Genomic DNA, 17,325 nt, shown 5'->3' with positions numbered 1-17,325 from the left:
TGTTAAGGGTAATATTACTCCCCCTGCCTTCTGAAAGAGGTAAGTCAAGTGCTCTTCTATTATGCGAGAAAAGTGAAAATATGTTGAACTTTCTTTATATTTTCTTTATTTCGTTGTACACATGTGACATCACAAGCTGTGATAGTCTTCTCATCCAGCAGTAACTGAGCAAAAACTTTTAAAAATGCATAACTTTTGAATGGATTGTCCAATTTTCCTCAAACTCTGATGTGTTCTACGGGTGCATTCACTCAATCTACATGCCTATGAAGGTGGACTTTCCTTTATCAACCTTTTCAAAAGATGTTCACATACATGTAGGCGGGATTTGAACCCATGATCTGTTGGTTTTAGAATCGAGAGCCTTTATCTACCATAAATATATCACAGTTCTACTCTCAAAGGGTTTGTGTGTTTGTTAATTGGGAAATATATGAATAGATGGAGCATGGGTAATGTCAAAAGTGAAAAGGGTTGCTTTGCAAGTTGTGGGTGTGTTCAAAGTGACAATTAAAAAAAAATCAGCTGAACATTTTCTTATAGTGGAAATAGAGTTTAATAGAAAAAACTCAGACCAGAAGTGGCAGCAGACAAGGAGATGTGGATAAAATTTAATGAGCTGCTTTTTAGTAAATTAAAACCAATGCCTACTTAATTTAATTAAAGCCATCTGCCTACAGAAACCTAATGAATCCTGTACAAAATCTAATGAGGATGTCATAACCTCATGGGAAAGATCAGCAGAAACACACTGTATGCACGATACACACATACCACATATACACTGTACATGCACTCAATACACGTAATACTGTACACACATACCACACATACTATTTGTATTGATCAAAGATCATATAGAAGTACTCAAGGACCTTGTATATTTTACCTTCTACATATATGATATTACAGTTGTAGGTAGGGATGTGGAAAGACAGTGCATCATTGGTCATTTACAATATATGTTTGGAATGTATGTATTGACAATTGAGATATTCACAGTGGTCATGCCTAAATGCCACATGCCAATTCAAAAAGATAATGCAATGTTGGGTGGGCATTATTTTTATGTCAGCAACATTCTGTGTATATCTACAAAAAGATACAGTCAACATGAAACCATTAACAACAACAAGAAAAAAAATCATTCTTTGTTGACCTTCCAAACATCTTAGGAATTTAGAGGTAATTCTTTGTTCTAAAATAGCAAACAGACAAACAAACAAACAAACAAACAAACAAACAGGCAAAGGCATGTAATCTCAAATTTTGTCACAAGAGGTTGTTGCTTTGTAGGATTTGTGTATACATTGGGGGATGTACAGTAATTACATGTGTGTGTGTGTGTGTTTGTGTGTGTGTGTGTGTGTGTGTGTGTGTGATTTGTATACATGTACAAACACTGTATAACAATCTTTACTTTAGATCTCAGACACAAGGACAACATACCAATTCAATTCAGTCGAGAATCCTTGAATACAATTTATAGGGCACATTTTTGTAATCAACCTAATGTTAGGAAAGGTGTGTATGTAATGTAGTCATGCACATCTGTGTGATGAGCAGGACTATTGGATATTGCACACAGTACCATTCATATTGAAAGACCTTTAGTAGTGCCATGCTTGACTCTGCTGTTAAAAGCTGACTGCCTCTTCACAATAGGCAGTCTGATAGGGGCATACACTGTAAATTGCTCTTTGAGTCTGTTACGGAATCAGTGATTATCATCCTTGGAAGGACCAGTTTTTATTTACTCAATGAAAATGAATACCGCACTCACGGTGAATGATATCAAACGCCTCCACAACCTCATTAAAGAAAAATAGTATAAACAAAAGTAAAATCATACTCTTGTATCTTCCTGTGTTTTGGTTTGATAGAGAGATTGTATTCCCTCAGATCTCTTCTGTTGCAAGTACTAATAGATTAAGTAATGAATACCTGATTGCATTCCTTATAATGTTTTGCCTATTTTGATTCAGATTTGCCCATTTTGATGGCAAATACTGTGGTAGCCATTTTCAACATATGCATCTTTAACAAATGGATTTTTCCCCCAAGTGCATCATATGTTTTATAAATAAACTGACAGTTTTCATTGGAGAAGAGAACCAGATCTAGTGAGATGCACATAATATTATGAAAGTCATCATACAGCTGTAGCTGATCCAAGTCATTAAACTGAGGGAAATTTCTGCCAGAGGGAATGTTCTCATGAATGCTGTATGAAGCAGAATGTGAGATCAAACAAAAATAAAGATATAAAGAAATTGAGCAATAGTGAGCAAAACTGAACAAGTCTTAGGAAAATAAAGTCAGTGTCTGATTACACTTTCTGTCCTGGGGTTACCCTCTGACAACTGATCAATGATGACATCATAATGTGTTGGATTCAGAAGGCATGTTCTAGGGTCTAGTTTGTATGAGAATAAAATGCCTGCTGCAGAATGATGGACTGATTTTCTCACAATGAATGGCTTTTGTTGAATCCTCAATTCTCAATTGGTAGGCAGGTAGGTTTTCTGGCGTGAAGCTAGAAGTCTGAAGCACTCCAAGAAAAAGTATAGACAAGAAATGCTACTGTGTACCCATCGCCAAGCCCACAAAATTGTTTACATGAATTTTGTTTCTAAAGCTCTTTATGTTCCTTGAAAGTAGAACATCACTTTTGCGTAGTCACAAAATGTACGATGTCTCTCATCCCCGTGTGTGTATATGTGTATGTGTGTGTGTGATTAGACAGATCTAAATGTTATTTCAAATCTACTTGATTTTATTTTCAAGTGATTCAGATCATGACTTCTGCATATTAAATGGGCAAGTTTGTATATACAATGTATGGCAAGATAATACTTCAGAAGATAATTTTGCCATATCTTCACACCTCATACTATCTTGAAATATGTAAATGCTTTGCAGAATTGCATGGCCTTGTATAAGGGGTAAACAACCTTTAAACTGGACTGCAGCATCTGTAACTGATCCATGTCCCTATGTCAAAGCCACATGCACAAACAAACCCGCCAGAATTAGACATGTGCAATTTCCCTCCTAAACACACTCGTGTTTGGGTTCATTGACTGTCAACAGTAACCATGGCAACTCTTCCCCACAGATCTCCTGATTGACTCACTTCCATCCCTCCCCAGTGCTTATCGTGCATCGCCATGGGGAGCTGGTGGGCGAGTTGTAGCCAAGTGTGGGTGCGGGGGTGTCAGAAACGGGTATTAGTTTGGGAAGTGCAAGGCAAAGGGTTGTACAAGCCTCACCCTTGTTTTGCTGATGTAGAAACAGCATTTGAAAGAAGTTTATCAAAAGACATAAACTCCAGAGAATCAAAAGGAATTAGAAATAACTGAGCCCAGAGAGGTTTTGTTTTTGTTTTTGTTTTTGTTTTTGTTTTTTGGGGGGAGGCTGTGATGATGGGGAAGTCGAAGAGTTATACAATGTAAAGGTAAGAATAGACAAATATCATTGAAATATAAAGCTATTGATAACTTTGGAAGGTATATAGTGAGCAGTTATGTTCTCATTCTGCTTTTAAAAGATGGAAGAAGTAAATATTGTAAATGACAGTAATGAAATTGTGGGACTTTGTACAGCCTTGCTTGCACCAGTTGATCGAGAATAAGTGATATCAGACCCACACACACTATTCAGGTAGACCGCTCAGGTATGTCGGTGGTTTCATAGACGATGATACAGTATACCGTCTCGTGCGGTTCAGATATGTATTCAAACACAAATCACAAATCAGTAATCTACGAGTTACATCAGGAAATGCTTTATATTGCTTTGCTTTGTATTGTTACAGGGGCTTCATTTGCATCTGAAAGCAGAGCTGATGTGTATTTAAAAACATTCCGAATGGGTTGTAGTTCTGGCAACAGACTGGTATGCAGACTTATAACATGTATGTCAGCAACTGACATTGGGGCTGCTTTCCTGTTAGCTTTTGTTAAAGGTGAAAGAGGAAGGTTATATGAACGGCAGTGGTACCCTCATAGTTTTGTTACTTGCTATGTCATTGTTATTACCAATGTCATTGAGGAAATTAGGATGTGTATGCCAGGCCTGGTGTATGCTTAGATGACATATTTCTGTAGAATGAGGGATTTAAAGTAACATGTCATTGTCTCTGTAGAATTCTGGTCGCAAATAATAAGAGGCACTCAAAACCAGTTGAAAACCTATCGGAGGATACACGGGGCTACTACTATACAAATCATTTTGGTCAGGAAAGTGAGCTTTTTGTGTTGAGATATGATGCAAGACAAAGAGTTTGGAGATTTAGAGATTTACAAATCGCTTAAAATCCATGTTTGACGACTTCATAAGGTTTTCGGGATAAAAGGTTACACATTACTGTAAAAGTGGTTTCTTTCGCGTACAGAAACTTTCGCGGTTTCCAGCGGTGCCGACTTTTTGGCGTGTGTTTAAATTCGCGATCGGTAATGATGGCGTTATAACAAGCCACGAGTTCAAAACATTTTCGCGTGATGTTAAATTCGCGGTTCAACCTCAAAGCGCGAAAAGCGCGAAAATAAAACCACCGCGAAAGAAACCACTTATACAGTATTTGAATGTTCTCAGGTATACCTGCCCCTTTCCTTTCCTTTATGAAGTAAATAGATATACTGGTACGTGCATATTTCCTTTCATACATCTTTTCATTTTCCTCAATGATTCCATTGGAAGTGGTGGGAATTTTATGAAGCGGTATAATGCACAGACCAGCATAAAAAAGAAAGAGAGAGAGTGAGAAAAGAAAATTGAGGAAGAGGATCAGTGAGCCACATTTACATGGTTTATAGGCATCTTTTGATGTAAAACAGATACAAGGTGTGTTTAATAATAGTTTGGGGTGGTATCACCTATGTGAATTGATCCCACTCCACCCTGCAGAAGTAAACAGACCATTTCTGTCATAATGTATTACAATTCATGGATGTTTTTGTTCCTACAACCAAGTATAAAATAAGCTTTTCTAATCACCTACTCCCTTTAATCTATTGGACAGGAATTCACTTAGTGTTAATTAGTTGTTGCTAGGTAAGGCATGCATCTGGCAAGCTTTTTGGTAAGAAAAGGGCAACTTTCTTTTCTTTTTTTTCTTTTTTTGTTTGACAAAGGCTGCATAGAATATGAATGTACAGGAAACAGAATGAATTTTAAAACAACTTTACTACCCAAATGGTGTTGAGAGACATTTGTGACCCACTACAACGAAAGGATCCGAAAGTCGGGGGAGGACAATTTTCTGAAAATGATATGTCGTTATTCCCTTCCTCTTCTACTTTAATTTCATATATAACACGGACTCATAAGTATTCGGTTGCGGAGATATCGATGATTTTATTAGCGCATGTCAAGTGGTTGAGGAAATCAGAGTTTTGAGAAAAACGCCTTAAAAGTTTTCCTTCCGATGCTAACATGATCAAGGGGCGGCAAGACAGTTTTCACCGCTTGACAATAGAAGGTATGATGCTAGCAACCTCTGCAATGTTCATTCAAGCTTGGCGTCAGTGGTCTACGCATAACCAATCAGTAATCAGGATGCCATGCACTGACCAATAAGATCACTCCCTCGTTGCTTGGGGCGGAGTCTAGTTGCAGCGCTAAATCCAAATCTTCAGACACGTTTCTGTTACATTGAAATTCAGAAAATCATGGCCCAGAAAAATGCTAATTTCTTGCCTTTTGTTTGATCATTCAGCTTCAAAATTTTGGCAGATGATAGACAAAACATTAGACAACAAAATTATGCCAAAAACAGAAATCCGATTGTTTTGACCAATTTTGATGATGTGACTTCAAACTCGATTTTCTCGGCTCAGCCGTCGGTGACTTTAGGATCCTTTTGTTGTAGCGGGTCACATTTAATAATTGTGCCAAGTTCATTGTGTGTCATAAAACATCATCTGTCAAATACTGCAGAGATTGATTAAAAATGTCAACTGTGCAATGATGTGAGTTTTCATACAAATGGTGTAAAACATGCAATTTGTTCTTACGGGCAGTTACGCATGGATACACTAGTAGAGTTTGTAGAGCTTACATAATATTTTTAAAAGTCAGAGGTTCCGAAAGTGGACGTAAAACTTTTCGAGTAGAGTCTTGGTGTGGAGCTTGTGAGGTGATTTTCATCTCTCTTCCTCCCTCTGCTCTCCCCCCCCCCCCCCTTCACCTGCTGAGCCTGCTCTTTCTTTCTATTCTGTCTCTCTTCACAGTTAACTTGCACAAATTGTATTTTCTTCATTGTGACAAGCCAACCATGTTATCGAGTAGCCTACAGCATTTTGTTGTTTGGAATTCATTATCGTGGGATATTACTTTTTATTGAGGCAATATGCTTTTCCATTTTCCCCTGGATTTGCAAAATTGCCGTCTAAATCTTGTATAGTCTGGAAAAGCCATGATATTGTATGTTATGATATATATGTGTTGTTTCTCTGTTCTGTTATTAGAAAATACTACAAAATGTAAATTGCTAATAGTTTAGCACTTATCAACAGGCATTGTACACAAATATTAGGAGGCATTTCTGACAAAGTTATACTTCAGCAATGGCCCTTCACCTATGCCATGTAAGGGTAGTACTGTAGAAGCAGACATTTTTGTGTGAGTAATTTTTTGCATTCGGCCTGGTACAATGAATTTTGTTTGATTTTGTTTCCTCATAATCAAAACAAAAATGAAATAGTACTGCATATAACAAACAAAAATGTGTGTCTTTTATTTTGCACTATGTTAGTTATTTTTTTTCCCAAAATGTGCACGAATTTCCACTTTTACAGTCTGACACTGAGTTGTGGCTGTGCCCTGATGTAGTGATATTGAAATGATTCTCCAACATTAAGAATAACCACCAGTAAAACATGCTAAAGTTTTTGTTTTTGTTTTTTTTAATGGAGAAAAATGGGAAAACAAAGTATTTACTACATGTATGAAAGCAAACTGACCTTGTGTGTGCTAGACACACTGTATAATTATTATGTACAATTGTAGGCGGTGTTCACCCACACACACTCAGTAATGCACACACTTCCACTGGATGTACACAAACACACCCAGTTTTGGTTCATGTTGAGTACTTGAAGGCAAATGTAATATGCTCAATGTGCACTTTGCATTAATGCACTATATTCATATAATCTACTGGCTCCAGAAGTTTTTAACTGCATTCAGGCAAGATTGTGCATGACAGAGAATTGCAGGATATCTGAAATGTAGTATGTTTTGATGCTTTTTAGTTCATTGTTGTATTATACCCATTGCATTTGAGATAGATGCCAGTATAAGATTAGGCCTATATGTGAACTAGTGATACCTGTAAACTTGATCAAGACCAGTTTTTGAAGTAGGCCTATGTAAAGTTAGTCTTTAAGTAGAAAAAAGTAGATAAGATATTGCATGTGTTGTCTGTTTAGATGGATATGCCCATGTACGGTGCAATTCCTAAAGTGGAGATTACCTATCAAATTTGATAGTGGACAGGATTTCTATTGTTATTTTAAAGGTGAAAGACCAGCTGAACAGAGATTGAACATATAACTGTACAACCTACAAAGATGTACATAGGCCTATGGATCTACACAATCTGTAATTGCAACCGTATTCCCACCAGCTAATAGAATCTTTCCCTTCTATTGAAACAAAGTATTCATACTAGAATGCTAGTTTACTCAAAAGGAACTACACTGTAGCAAAGATAATATCAAATCTGTATGCAAATATATTCATCATGCTTGCATGTCTGAAAAGCAGATTAACTGATTAAGTCTCCACCTTACAATACATTGATGCAAATATTGCACACTGTGTGTGTGTGTGCATTATGTGCGATTGAACACTCGTGTCTGATACTGGGCTTCTAATTGTCTAAGGTGGTTGGTGAAAAGTGAGTCATGCAAAACAGAGCTTTCAGAGAGGCAGTTTTATGTTTGTTCACTGAGTAGATGGAACTTTGTTTATTGAAGGTCGTCTTAAAGGATGAGATCCCTCAGTCCCTTAAATACTAATCCACTATATGTGTTTGTATGTCCTTGAGACAACATTAAAAAAAAAATCAAATGTACAGCCAATGTGCATTGGAGCTAGCTTGTGATCAGTGGAGGGAAAAAGAAACCCACAAACTATGAAATGTTCATCAGTATCAAGAAGATCATGAAAATATACCTGTACCATGCATTTTTTTACAAGAAATTCATAAACAAGTATAGAACTACAGTAGATCAGGATCTGCATGCACATGGAAACAAAATCTTTCTTTTCAGAGAAATTAGATGTTGCTGGCATTCGTTGAATAGGCCTATTTCTTTTCATTTCTGCTTGGTGGCTCCAGAAACACTCTGATGATAGTTTTTAGCTTGAAAAACAGATAAAACAAACAATGAATGTTTATAGGGTATCAGCATAAAATGTATCATGGTCAAGGAATGAATAAATATCATATCATACGGATGAATAGTCAAGCATTTCCATTTGATAATCTCAATACAAACTGTAAACCGGATGTAGATTAGTGAAAGTAATGTAGAAAATATAATACATAATGTACGTATAAGGACATTACTTTGGGGAAAGATTGATTTCCTATGTCTTCTGGGAACGTACATCTCTGGTTTCCATTACCCACACTGTCTTTTGGAGTACACATTACTTGATATTACTTGATGATCAGTACATAATGCATGATTTTTTCGAGCATTTTAAAATGGAGAACTTTGGAAAGGAGCCAAGTTCATCCTTCATTCAAGTCCGTGGTTTGCTACTCTCCATCTGGCAAGACTGAATTACTGCCCCTGTTCATCTTTAAAAATTCAACGCCATTGCCGGAAAAGAGTGTTAAGCAAATGAGCGTTATATTAAAAGCATAATTTACCATTTGCAGGTGAAATAAAAACCCAGCATTATTGCTTCAAAATAGTACTAAAATGTGAGTTAGGGATAGAAAAAACTAATGTAAAAATTTGAATTAGTATATTATCAATGTTACGTATTGTTCAATACATACAAAATGTGAACAATGGTTACAATGAAAATGTTTCCAGACTAAACCGTCTGCAGTTACGGTTTATTAAGAAACATAGTGATATCTCCTCATATTTTAGGCTTTATTGCAAAATTCTTATATGGTGCGGATGTAGGATGTTTTGTGACACAACTGACCTACACACATGCATCAAATGTGATATCTTGAACATTTTTTTAAATCACTGCTCCCAATGGTAAACAGAGGACCTTTAAGAAATGATATCACATTATGTCCGAGTCGTTGCCAGGTGGGGCATGCCTCGGGCAGAATGTCGGGAGGGCTTCAGTGTTGCCATGGGTAACAACGCTTTGCGTAGGAAGCGTGGAGGAAGCAGGAAACTAGGCTGTGATTTGCTCTTTCTCAGCTGCACTGTGCATTTTGTTTCTTTCTCGTTATTGAGTTTTGCATCGCCCATTTGTGTCTTTTTGCATCCCACCACAGTGTTTGTTTTGTGTTTCTGTCAGAAAGTCAGTCCGTCTTTATGTTTTGCAGTGCATATGGCTGTAGTATCATCATACCTTATGTTCCTGTGGTGACTACATGTACAATGTAGCTAGACACCCTCCAAGCTATTTGCTATTTGTTATTGTGCAGGCTTGTTTCCATGACAATTGGCATGCAAAAGGCGGATGTACAGCTTTCGTCATTCTATGTTTTTTTTTGTTTTCCCTTTTTTTTTTGCCTTTTAAATTGTGCAGTGCTCTGTTACATTTATTTTTCCATATATTGCTTTTGTGCAAACAGTGCAAGGCTCAACATACACCTGTACATACATTATACATGTATGTTGGAGCATGGCCATTGTAGTTCACAGTGGGACATTGTGCAACATCTTTCAAATACTATAAAAGTCAATGAAACTTTGCATGTACACTATGGGTGCGTTCATGCGAATTTCGTAGCCAGAATCACAAACATGAATCATGATTCAAAACGGCCATTTCCTTGTGACCATGACTTAAATGTATAATGAAATATGCCTTCATATGATCTGATAAAATATGCCTTTATTTTTTTCAAAATGGAAGTTAGGATTTGTCAAATTACTCATTTTGTTTCTATTTTGTAATGATTCTTGGACAATTTTTCATAATTCATTTGGATTTCAAGAGCACTTAACAGTGATTGTTCCCCTTTAAAAGTTCCATTCCTCTACTCCCACATGAACGGCACAATCTATTTGTTAAACCAACCATTGCGACTTCTCGTCATTCTGCGCTACGCCCCCTCAACTTGCATTATAGGCATCGCTGCCTTAAAGGTAGTAACCCTGGTTGTGAGCCCTTTCTCTGATTGTACTCCATTTTAACATTTCTCCCTAAAAAGATGGGATAAGCAGATGGAAAACATGCTGATTTCATCTCATAACACCGATTGGTTCTTTTTTAGACTTGAAAACATTTCTTAATATCTTACCACTTCTAAAAATAAAAAGAGAGAAAGAATGATTGATACTTCTTCCTATTTATGCAATTAGAAATGCACAAGCCATATGATAAGAATGTTCTCCAGTCTGTTTTAATTTGAAACAAATTATTTTGCTCAGCTAATAATTTTGCTTGTAGCCAAAGAGTCAGTTCCATTTTGCTTTTGCCCTTAGTCATGGAAGTTCTAAACATCTGACTCGGAGGGATCAAATGCTTCATCATATCTGGTTAGAATGCCCAAGCATTTCCTGACACATGGTTTTTGTGAGAAAATGTAGGATTTGTTAAAGTGTGAATCCACTGAAAACCAAACCTCTCGTTTATAATTGATGCAAACCAAACCTGAGCTTTATTTTGTGAAAATATTTCACTTGAAAATAAGTATTTTTTTTTTGTGAGATTACAATTACGTTTACATTGCTCATCCACCTCTAGAATAAGAATAAAAACAATTAAAACTAAACTTTATTTTGCAAAATACCGATATGTGCCTTGAAGAATGCAGTTTACAAAGAAATATGACAGCTTTAGGGGATCAATAATGTTTGTGCATGAGAAAGAGATGTTTGTGCACAGATTTCGAACTGCCTAAGTGGTACTGTGGTACGAGAGAAACCTGTACAATTTGTAGCTCTGGAAATGGCGGGAGTGCTCAGGTTTGCTATTAGATGCGAGGCGAGTTCCAGAGCTGCCCCGTTTTGTGAGGTGTCACAAATCGAAGGCTGGGTGAATCCTAATTTGTAACACATCCTGCCGTCATCTGTTCCTCACACACACACAAAAAAGACAGCCGACGAGGTATCCTCTCCGCTCCCCTGAAAGTGTCAAATTGGTGCCCCCCCCCCCCCCCCAGCCAAAATGTAGGGGCTGATCCCTCACAGCCAGCCCATGTTGTATTTATGGGTCCCCTTCTGTTAACAACTGTATTGTCTCAGAGGGGGCCCCCTTTAAGGCATTTGTCTGGATGTACTTTAAATGCAAGTATGGTACCATGACTAGACATTTTACACTGAACTTGTATTTCATCTATCAATCTATCATGTTTTAAAAAGTTTTTTCAATTTTATAGTAGGATCTGGTTGGTTGAAAGGGAAGGACATGACATGGAGAAGTTTATGTTTTCTTTGTTGTTGTTGAACTGAAGGATCTATCAAGTGGTCTGTAATATCAAGCATATCAGGAACTTTTATCAGATTTTATATTTACACACTATCAAATGCAAGATGTATGTTGACCTTTTCCCAGAAATGAGGTTGGCATTTGATTTGCTGTGAGTTTCACTCACCCTGGAGTAGGGTTATATTTTGTCAAATGCTTGAAACAAGACTAATGACACCTAGATACATTTCTGAATTAACATCTCAAGTGACTTCAATCTGATGTTCTTGAAGGGGACACCAGTCATAATACAATTCAGTCTGATAGGCTCTTCCTATGATAAGGCTCAGAGTGCTCACCAAATCACAAAAACTAAATTTGTCAACACAATTCAGAATAACAAATGGAAACATTATAACTATATTTCAGTCTATCATTTTGACATTGTGGATACATAAATTCATTGATTTGTTTTTTCATCTGGCCTTAGTATGAGTATAACATAAAGAAAAGGAATGCTATTAATTTCTTTGAAAAGTTTAATTTGTAGAGCTAGCTGAGCCAAGGCTTCTTGAGGTACTCATTCTGTTGTTTCTTATAATGTCATGCCAGTCATTGCTGCCCACCCCCAATGCTTTGCCCACAAATAATGAAATCTCTGTTTTTCACTGTGAGGCACGTACCAAAACATCTGTCCTAAATATTTTAATTAAAATGCTGCCAATAACTTCTGTTTTGGTCACATAGCGCTGAATTGGACAGCTCCCAAACAGAACTTTTGAGTGTAGTATGGATGTGAATTCATGTAGTCACTGCACAAAGAAAATACTTAAACACCTTGGCCCGAATTCACGAAGGTGGTACAAATAAAACCATGGTTTAAACCATGGACAAAAACCATGGAGCGCCAAGCGTCGCACGGAATTTCGTCGATGAAATGGTTATTTTGTAACGAAATGACAACATTTTGTAACTAAATGAACATTTCGTCCACGAAATGATAATTTCAGTCATTTTGTCGACAAAATGACCAATTTCGTAACGAAATATTCCGTGCGACACTTGGCGCTCCATGGTTTTTGTCCGTGGTTTAAACCATGGTTTCATTTGTACCACCTTCGTGAATTCTGGCCCAAATGAATATACTTTTTTGATTTGTTACTGTTGTTGTCATGAACTACTGTGTACGCCATATGTTTAGTGAGTCGCGAATCAGGACTTCTTGACAATTTCATAAGTGGTTGAATTCTCGATTGTGTAGTACAGTACTGAACAGAGAAATGTATACACGCATGCCACACTTATGTCTGGATCAGAGTTTATATTTTTGTGTGTTTTTAGATTAAAAAATTTTGGAAATTCACAAAAATGAGAACCTCACAAAATATTTAGTGTATACAGAATAGTATTGAAAATTTTTTTTTCAAGAAGACGTGGAATTTTTGAAGAACTCTGACGAAATGTTGCGTGCATAAAGCCATTGTTAATCTTCCAAGCATTATACTCTCCTTTTTGTGTATTTTTAGCCCTGATTTTTTGAGCTGCACTTTGTGATAATTTGTCCTTGCATTTTGCTCTTGATCTTATCTGGCAGGTTGCTTGGGTCTTACACCATCGCACTGCGTGATGTGGTGAAGGGAAAACAGAGGACCAAGAGACAGGAGTGTAAGCTGAAGGACTCCAAGGGAAGACAGTCGGAGGTAGGTCAATATCAAATTGTCTTCTAGTACCTTGACCCTCGACGACAACGAACTCCTTCTGCCGTACACATTGTACATAAGAAACTTCGGCTGAGAACCAAAGGGTATTATCGTAATTTGGGGGGAGTATTGAGCTATTGGTATCACATTGTAGAGCTTGATCTCTTTTACATTATGGTATCAATATTAAATTATTCTCATTTTCTGTAAAATGTTCAAAATCAAAACCACAAGTATGGGCATTATGATTTTACCAATATTTGAAACTGCTTATAACTGTGTACTTTTCATAAAGAGTGACATTTTGTGAAAAATGTTTGAACTTTATACAACATTAAAAAAAGAAAAACAAGATCACAAATGTCATTGAATGATATTGATGCATGTTATTTTGATTGGGGTAATTGTCTCTTATAATTATGGATCCTTTTTTTTAGGGGGGGGGGGTAAGAAAGCATGGACTTCAGAAGATTAAATGTGTTGAAAGGACCACATTGGGTGTTCATGTATGTGGTACACTATTTTTAATGGGGGATATTGCTGGAGAATGTGGAATATACCACGGCATTTATGTAATTAAGAACTCTTTTTTTTTTTCTGTTACATATCTGAGATTTACGAAGGAAAAAGGTGTGAACTTCCTCTGCTTGGAATGAGTCATAATTGTAACATACTTGTACTCATAATCTACTCTTGAATTTGCACATCCACTCATGACCCAATTTAATCGATTCAAAACTCGGCTTGATGCAAAGCAAACTTGGCGAATTTTAAAGGTAGGGAATCCCATTTGCACGCCTTAAATGAAGAGTTGTATAAATACAGTGGTATGTTGAAGAGAGTATCATTTTAGAAACTCCCATAAAGTATTGAAAGTGGAAGGTAACATTTAGTACACTTTTTTGACCGTTAGATTTTGAATTGAATTTTTTTGGGGCTCACCGTAAATTCCAGTACATTACTAGGCTACCTTTGCAGACCCATGCACTGCATGTGTGTCCATCATGTATAGTTTGTGAAGAAAGTTCATCAAAACTTACAAACATTTCTGTATACATTCTTGCCACACAATCTACATGTATATGTTATTACATCAGCTCTTATACTTTTAGATTTGTGTTGTTATAGATAAAAAATACAGAAGACTGCAACAAAAAGGCGTAAGTGTGGCTGACACACAGAACTACTGAGTAGTTGAGTTTTGTGCATTATTCAAATTGTAGATAACTGTTGACTTCCAAATTTCTCAGCAGTGGCCTAAACAAGTCCCCTGAGGTTCATATTTAATGTTTTGCTGCATTTTGGGAGGTCTGTGAAAGGTATCCCCTACCTTTAACCTGTTTCTAATGAGACTCAGAAATCTCCCCAGCCATTGTACAGGACCCACCGCATTCCGGTGGGCAAAGTTTTATAGTCTCAGATTTAGTTACCTCATTCGCAAGGCGTGTTTTTCCTGTTCTCTGTAAAAAAAAAAAGGAAGTTGGCAAACTGCAGTTTTGATATAGTTGAATGTCATGGAGTAATTTTGAATCAGTACTGTGAGAAGTTGGCATGAACTGCAGTGCACTTTATTAGTACAGTGGATACATTAAAAAAAAAAATACATGTTAGATAGACAGGTTTGGAAGTTCAACTTTGTTTATGGAACCCGAGATGGCATAGGCTAAAGCTAATACGTACGTGCCCTCAAATTAGTAGCAGTAATAGTTGTTTTTTAGTACAGTTGGATGTCATTGAATGATTTCAAGGCATTATTGTGGGAAATCAGTGTTTCGTACTGTGTTTCATGAATACAGTGGGTACCCTGATTTACATATCATTTGCTGAGTTTCACCTTGGGTTCGGTCTGTACTCATAAGTTGGAGGATAAGTTATTGATTGGCCTGCAAGACCATACTGATACAGTATTACTACCCACATCTCTCTACATGTAATTGTGTGAATAATGGTAAGGGTAGTGTTGTGGCAATATGACACATGGACCGGGCGATTTAATGACTAATAGAAACATGAAGCGCGGCTTAAAGGACAGTCACAATGATAATTGGAACTACTTATAGGGTGTGCAGGAAATAGCATCAAGACTACAGGAAGACGACTAGGTTGAAAATTGTCCATGACAAAGGGGAATCTGTTTGGTTTGCCTCCGCACTGGCGATCATCAACAAATCTATCAGCTGACCGTCCATCTCCAGTTGACCATACGATGTGTATGTCCAGGCCATATGAAATCATTGACCAGGGGCAAATGATCAAGTTGGTATTTGACCTGGAAATGACCTTGATGTGGTGCCAAAAGTAGCCATCGGCTGATTGGCAAGATGATGTGTATGGGTTTATCCAGGGTACCTCCAATTCAGGAAGTGCAAATTTGACAACTGCAGGTAGTAAGAGAGAGTAAAAAGGTACATGTATTTGCATGAGGTTTAGTTATTCCAGGGAACCGAACAGAATCTGACTTCGATCTTTAAGTATGAAAGTTGATACGGTGAAGTAAAATAGTGTGGACTTTAATTCAGTTGCCTATAAAAGAGGATGACATTGACATTTAACAGTAGGGAAGCAACAGAAATGTGCAGCAGTTGCAAGATTTTGTTTTTGATGTACAAATACTGACTGCGTGAGAGGAAATTTCCTTCAGTCAGATCAAAACTGTTCTTTTCTGTAAAGCTATGAAAAAGGCTTTTTTTTGGGGGGGGGATGGGGGTGGGGTTGGTTAATCGATAATAAAGTAGGCTTTTCTCTTGTAAAGGTATACTTGATAACAAACGTGTCACGCCCTTCTCTGACTAGTCGTTGTTGTCACAAACATGGAAACAAAGTAATTTCAGGGACAAGATGAGACAGGTGATACTTATAGCATATGGACAGATGAACATACAGAAAATGTTCTCAAATATTTTGAACAATCAGTCAAGTAACGTTATAATATTTTATTTCTGCAAACACTTTATGTACAGTATGTAGCTGCAGTTGCTCAATCCCAAAGATGATTTGATTGATACAGCAGTTTACAAATGTTTTGGATAGAGAAGCCACTCTACCCTCGATACTAATTATATATGTTACAGCCGTCTTTTGTCTGCTGCAACATGAAACAATATCATGATGTGTGATTGACTGTCTGCGATATTCAACTTCAGAACTATTGGTGTTGGAACATTTTATACAAAAGGGGTATGAACATGCTCAATTAGAGATGAGAGGCTCCTTTCTATTTCCTTTCTTGTCGGTAGATATGTCTGAAAGGGGAACAAAAACCAGCTGCATAAACAAATTGTGATTCTTGTAAGAGTGTCATCATTACACCTTTATGGGAAATAGGAGTTGCATAAATAGGAGAGACAAGTTGTATACAGGAATGAAAAGACGAGGTCACTTGTAGATCTTGCCACGTGCCTCATCAAGTTCAGACAAGAATAAAAAGTGTTAAGTTCTTTAGGTTTGTAAACATGGGGATGACACTGAAATGGTCATGTCTGGCACAAATGAAAACATGCTGGCTGGCCTGTTACTACTGTAGTTTCTGTTCAAAAAGAATGGGTACTCTAGGACGATGGGAAATCCAGGAATATCCTTCTGAGGGATGGTCTGTTTGCAGTAATTGCAACAAAAGGATACAATGCAGGCTTTGTTGCAAAGAGTTGGAAGGACTGTTCTGGTCGAGCAGACAAATCTACAAAAATGTACTGGCCTGTATAATATGTGAAAGCTTGTGAGTTCTGCAGCTGAGAAAATTCCTGTCTGTGTCTTGAAAGGAAGAAAAAAAAAAACAACTATTCAAAATAAATCTCAAACCTGATGTGTTGTGATCATATGATTGAAGTGAGGGTTAAGATACGTGTATAAGGTCATCAGGTTATTGTACATTGTAGGTGACATAAAACATGTTTGCAAGTTTTCTCATTTGCACCTTGAAAGAAAATACACGTGGAGACAGACTTGAATTGATCAATGATTAGGCCTACATGCCGTAATATAACTGTCTTTATATGACAGGAATTTAAAGGTGAAACAGTCACCGTGTTCTGGGATTTATGTTTAGAAGGGAGCGCTTTGG

At 37.1% G+C, this 17,325-nt stretch overlaps 1 protein-coding gene across 1 annotated transcript in view; it reads left to right on the top strand.

Annotated features, from left to right (window-relative positions):
• LOC139731998 (myoferlin-like) overlaps positions 1-17,325 on the top strand; it is a 200,052-nt gene that overhangs the window by 14,097 nt on the left and 168,630 nt on the right. Inside the window, exon 4 of the mRNA XM_071642871.1 lies at positions 13,160-13,265. Within this exon, the coding sequence (XP_071498972.1) occupies positions 13,160-13,265 (106 nt within the window). The remainder of the gene's footprint in view (positions 1-13,159; positions 13,266-17,325) is intronic.

Source organism: Diadema antillarum, unplaced genomic scaffold, assembly GCF_040938485.1.
Source record: "Diadema antillarum isolate AM-2024a unplaced genomic scaffold, OU_Dant_1.0 seq00000392_RagTag, whole genome shotgun sequence".
Classification (NCBI taxonomy): domain Eukaryota; kingdom Metazoa; phylum Echinodermata; class Echinoidea; order Diadematoida; family Diadematidae; genus Diadema; species Diadema antillarum.
This window is presented reverse-complemented; position numbering and strand designations above follow the sequence as displayed.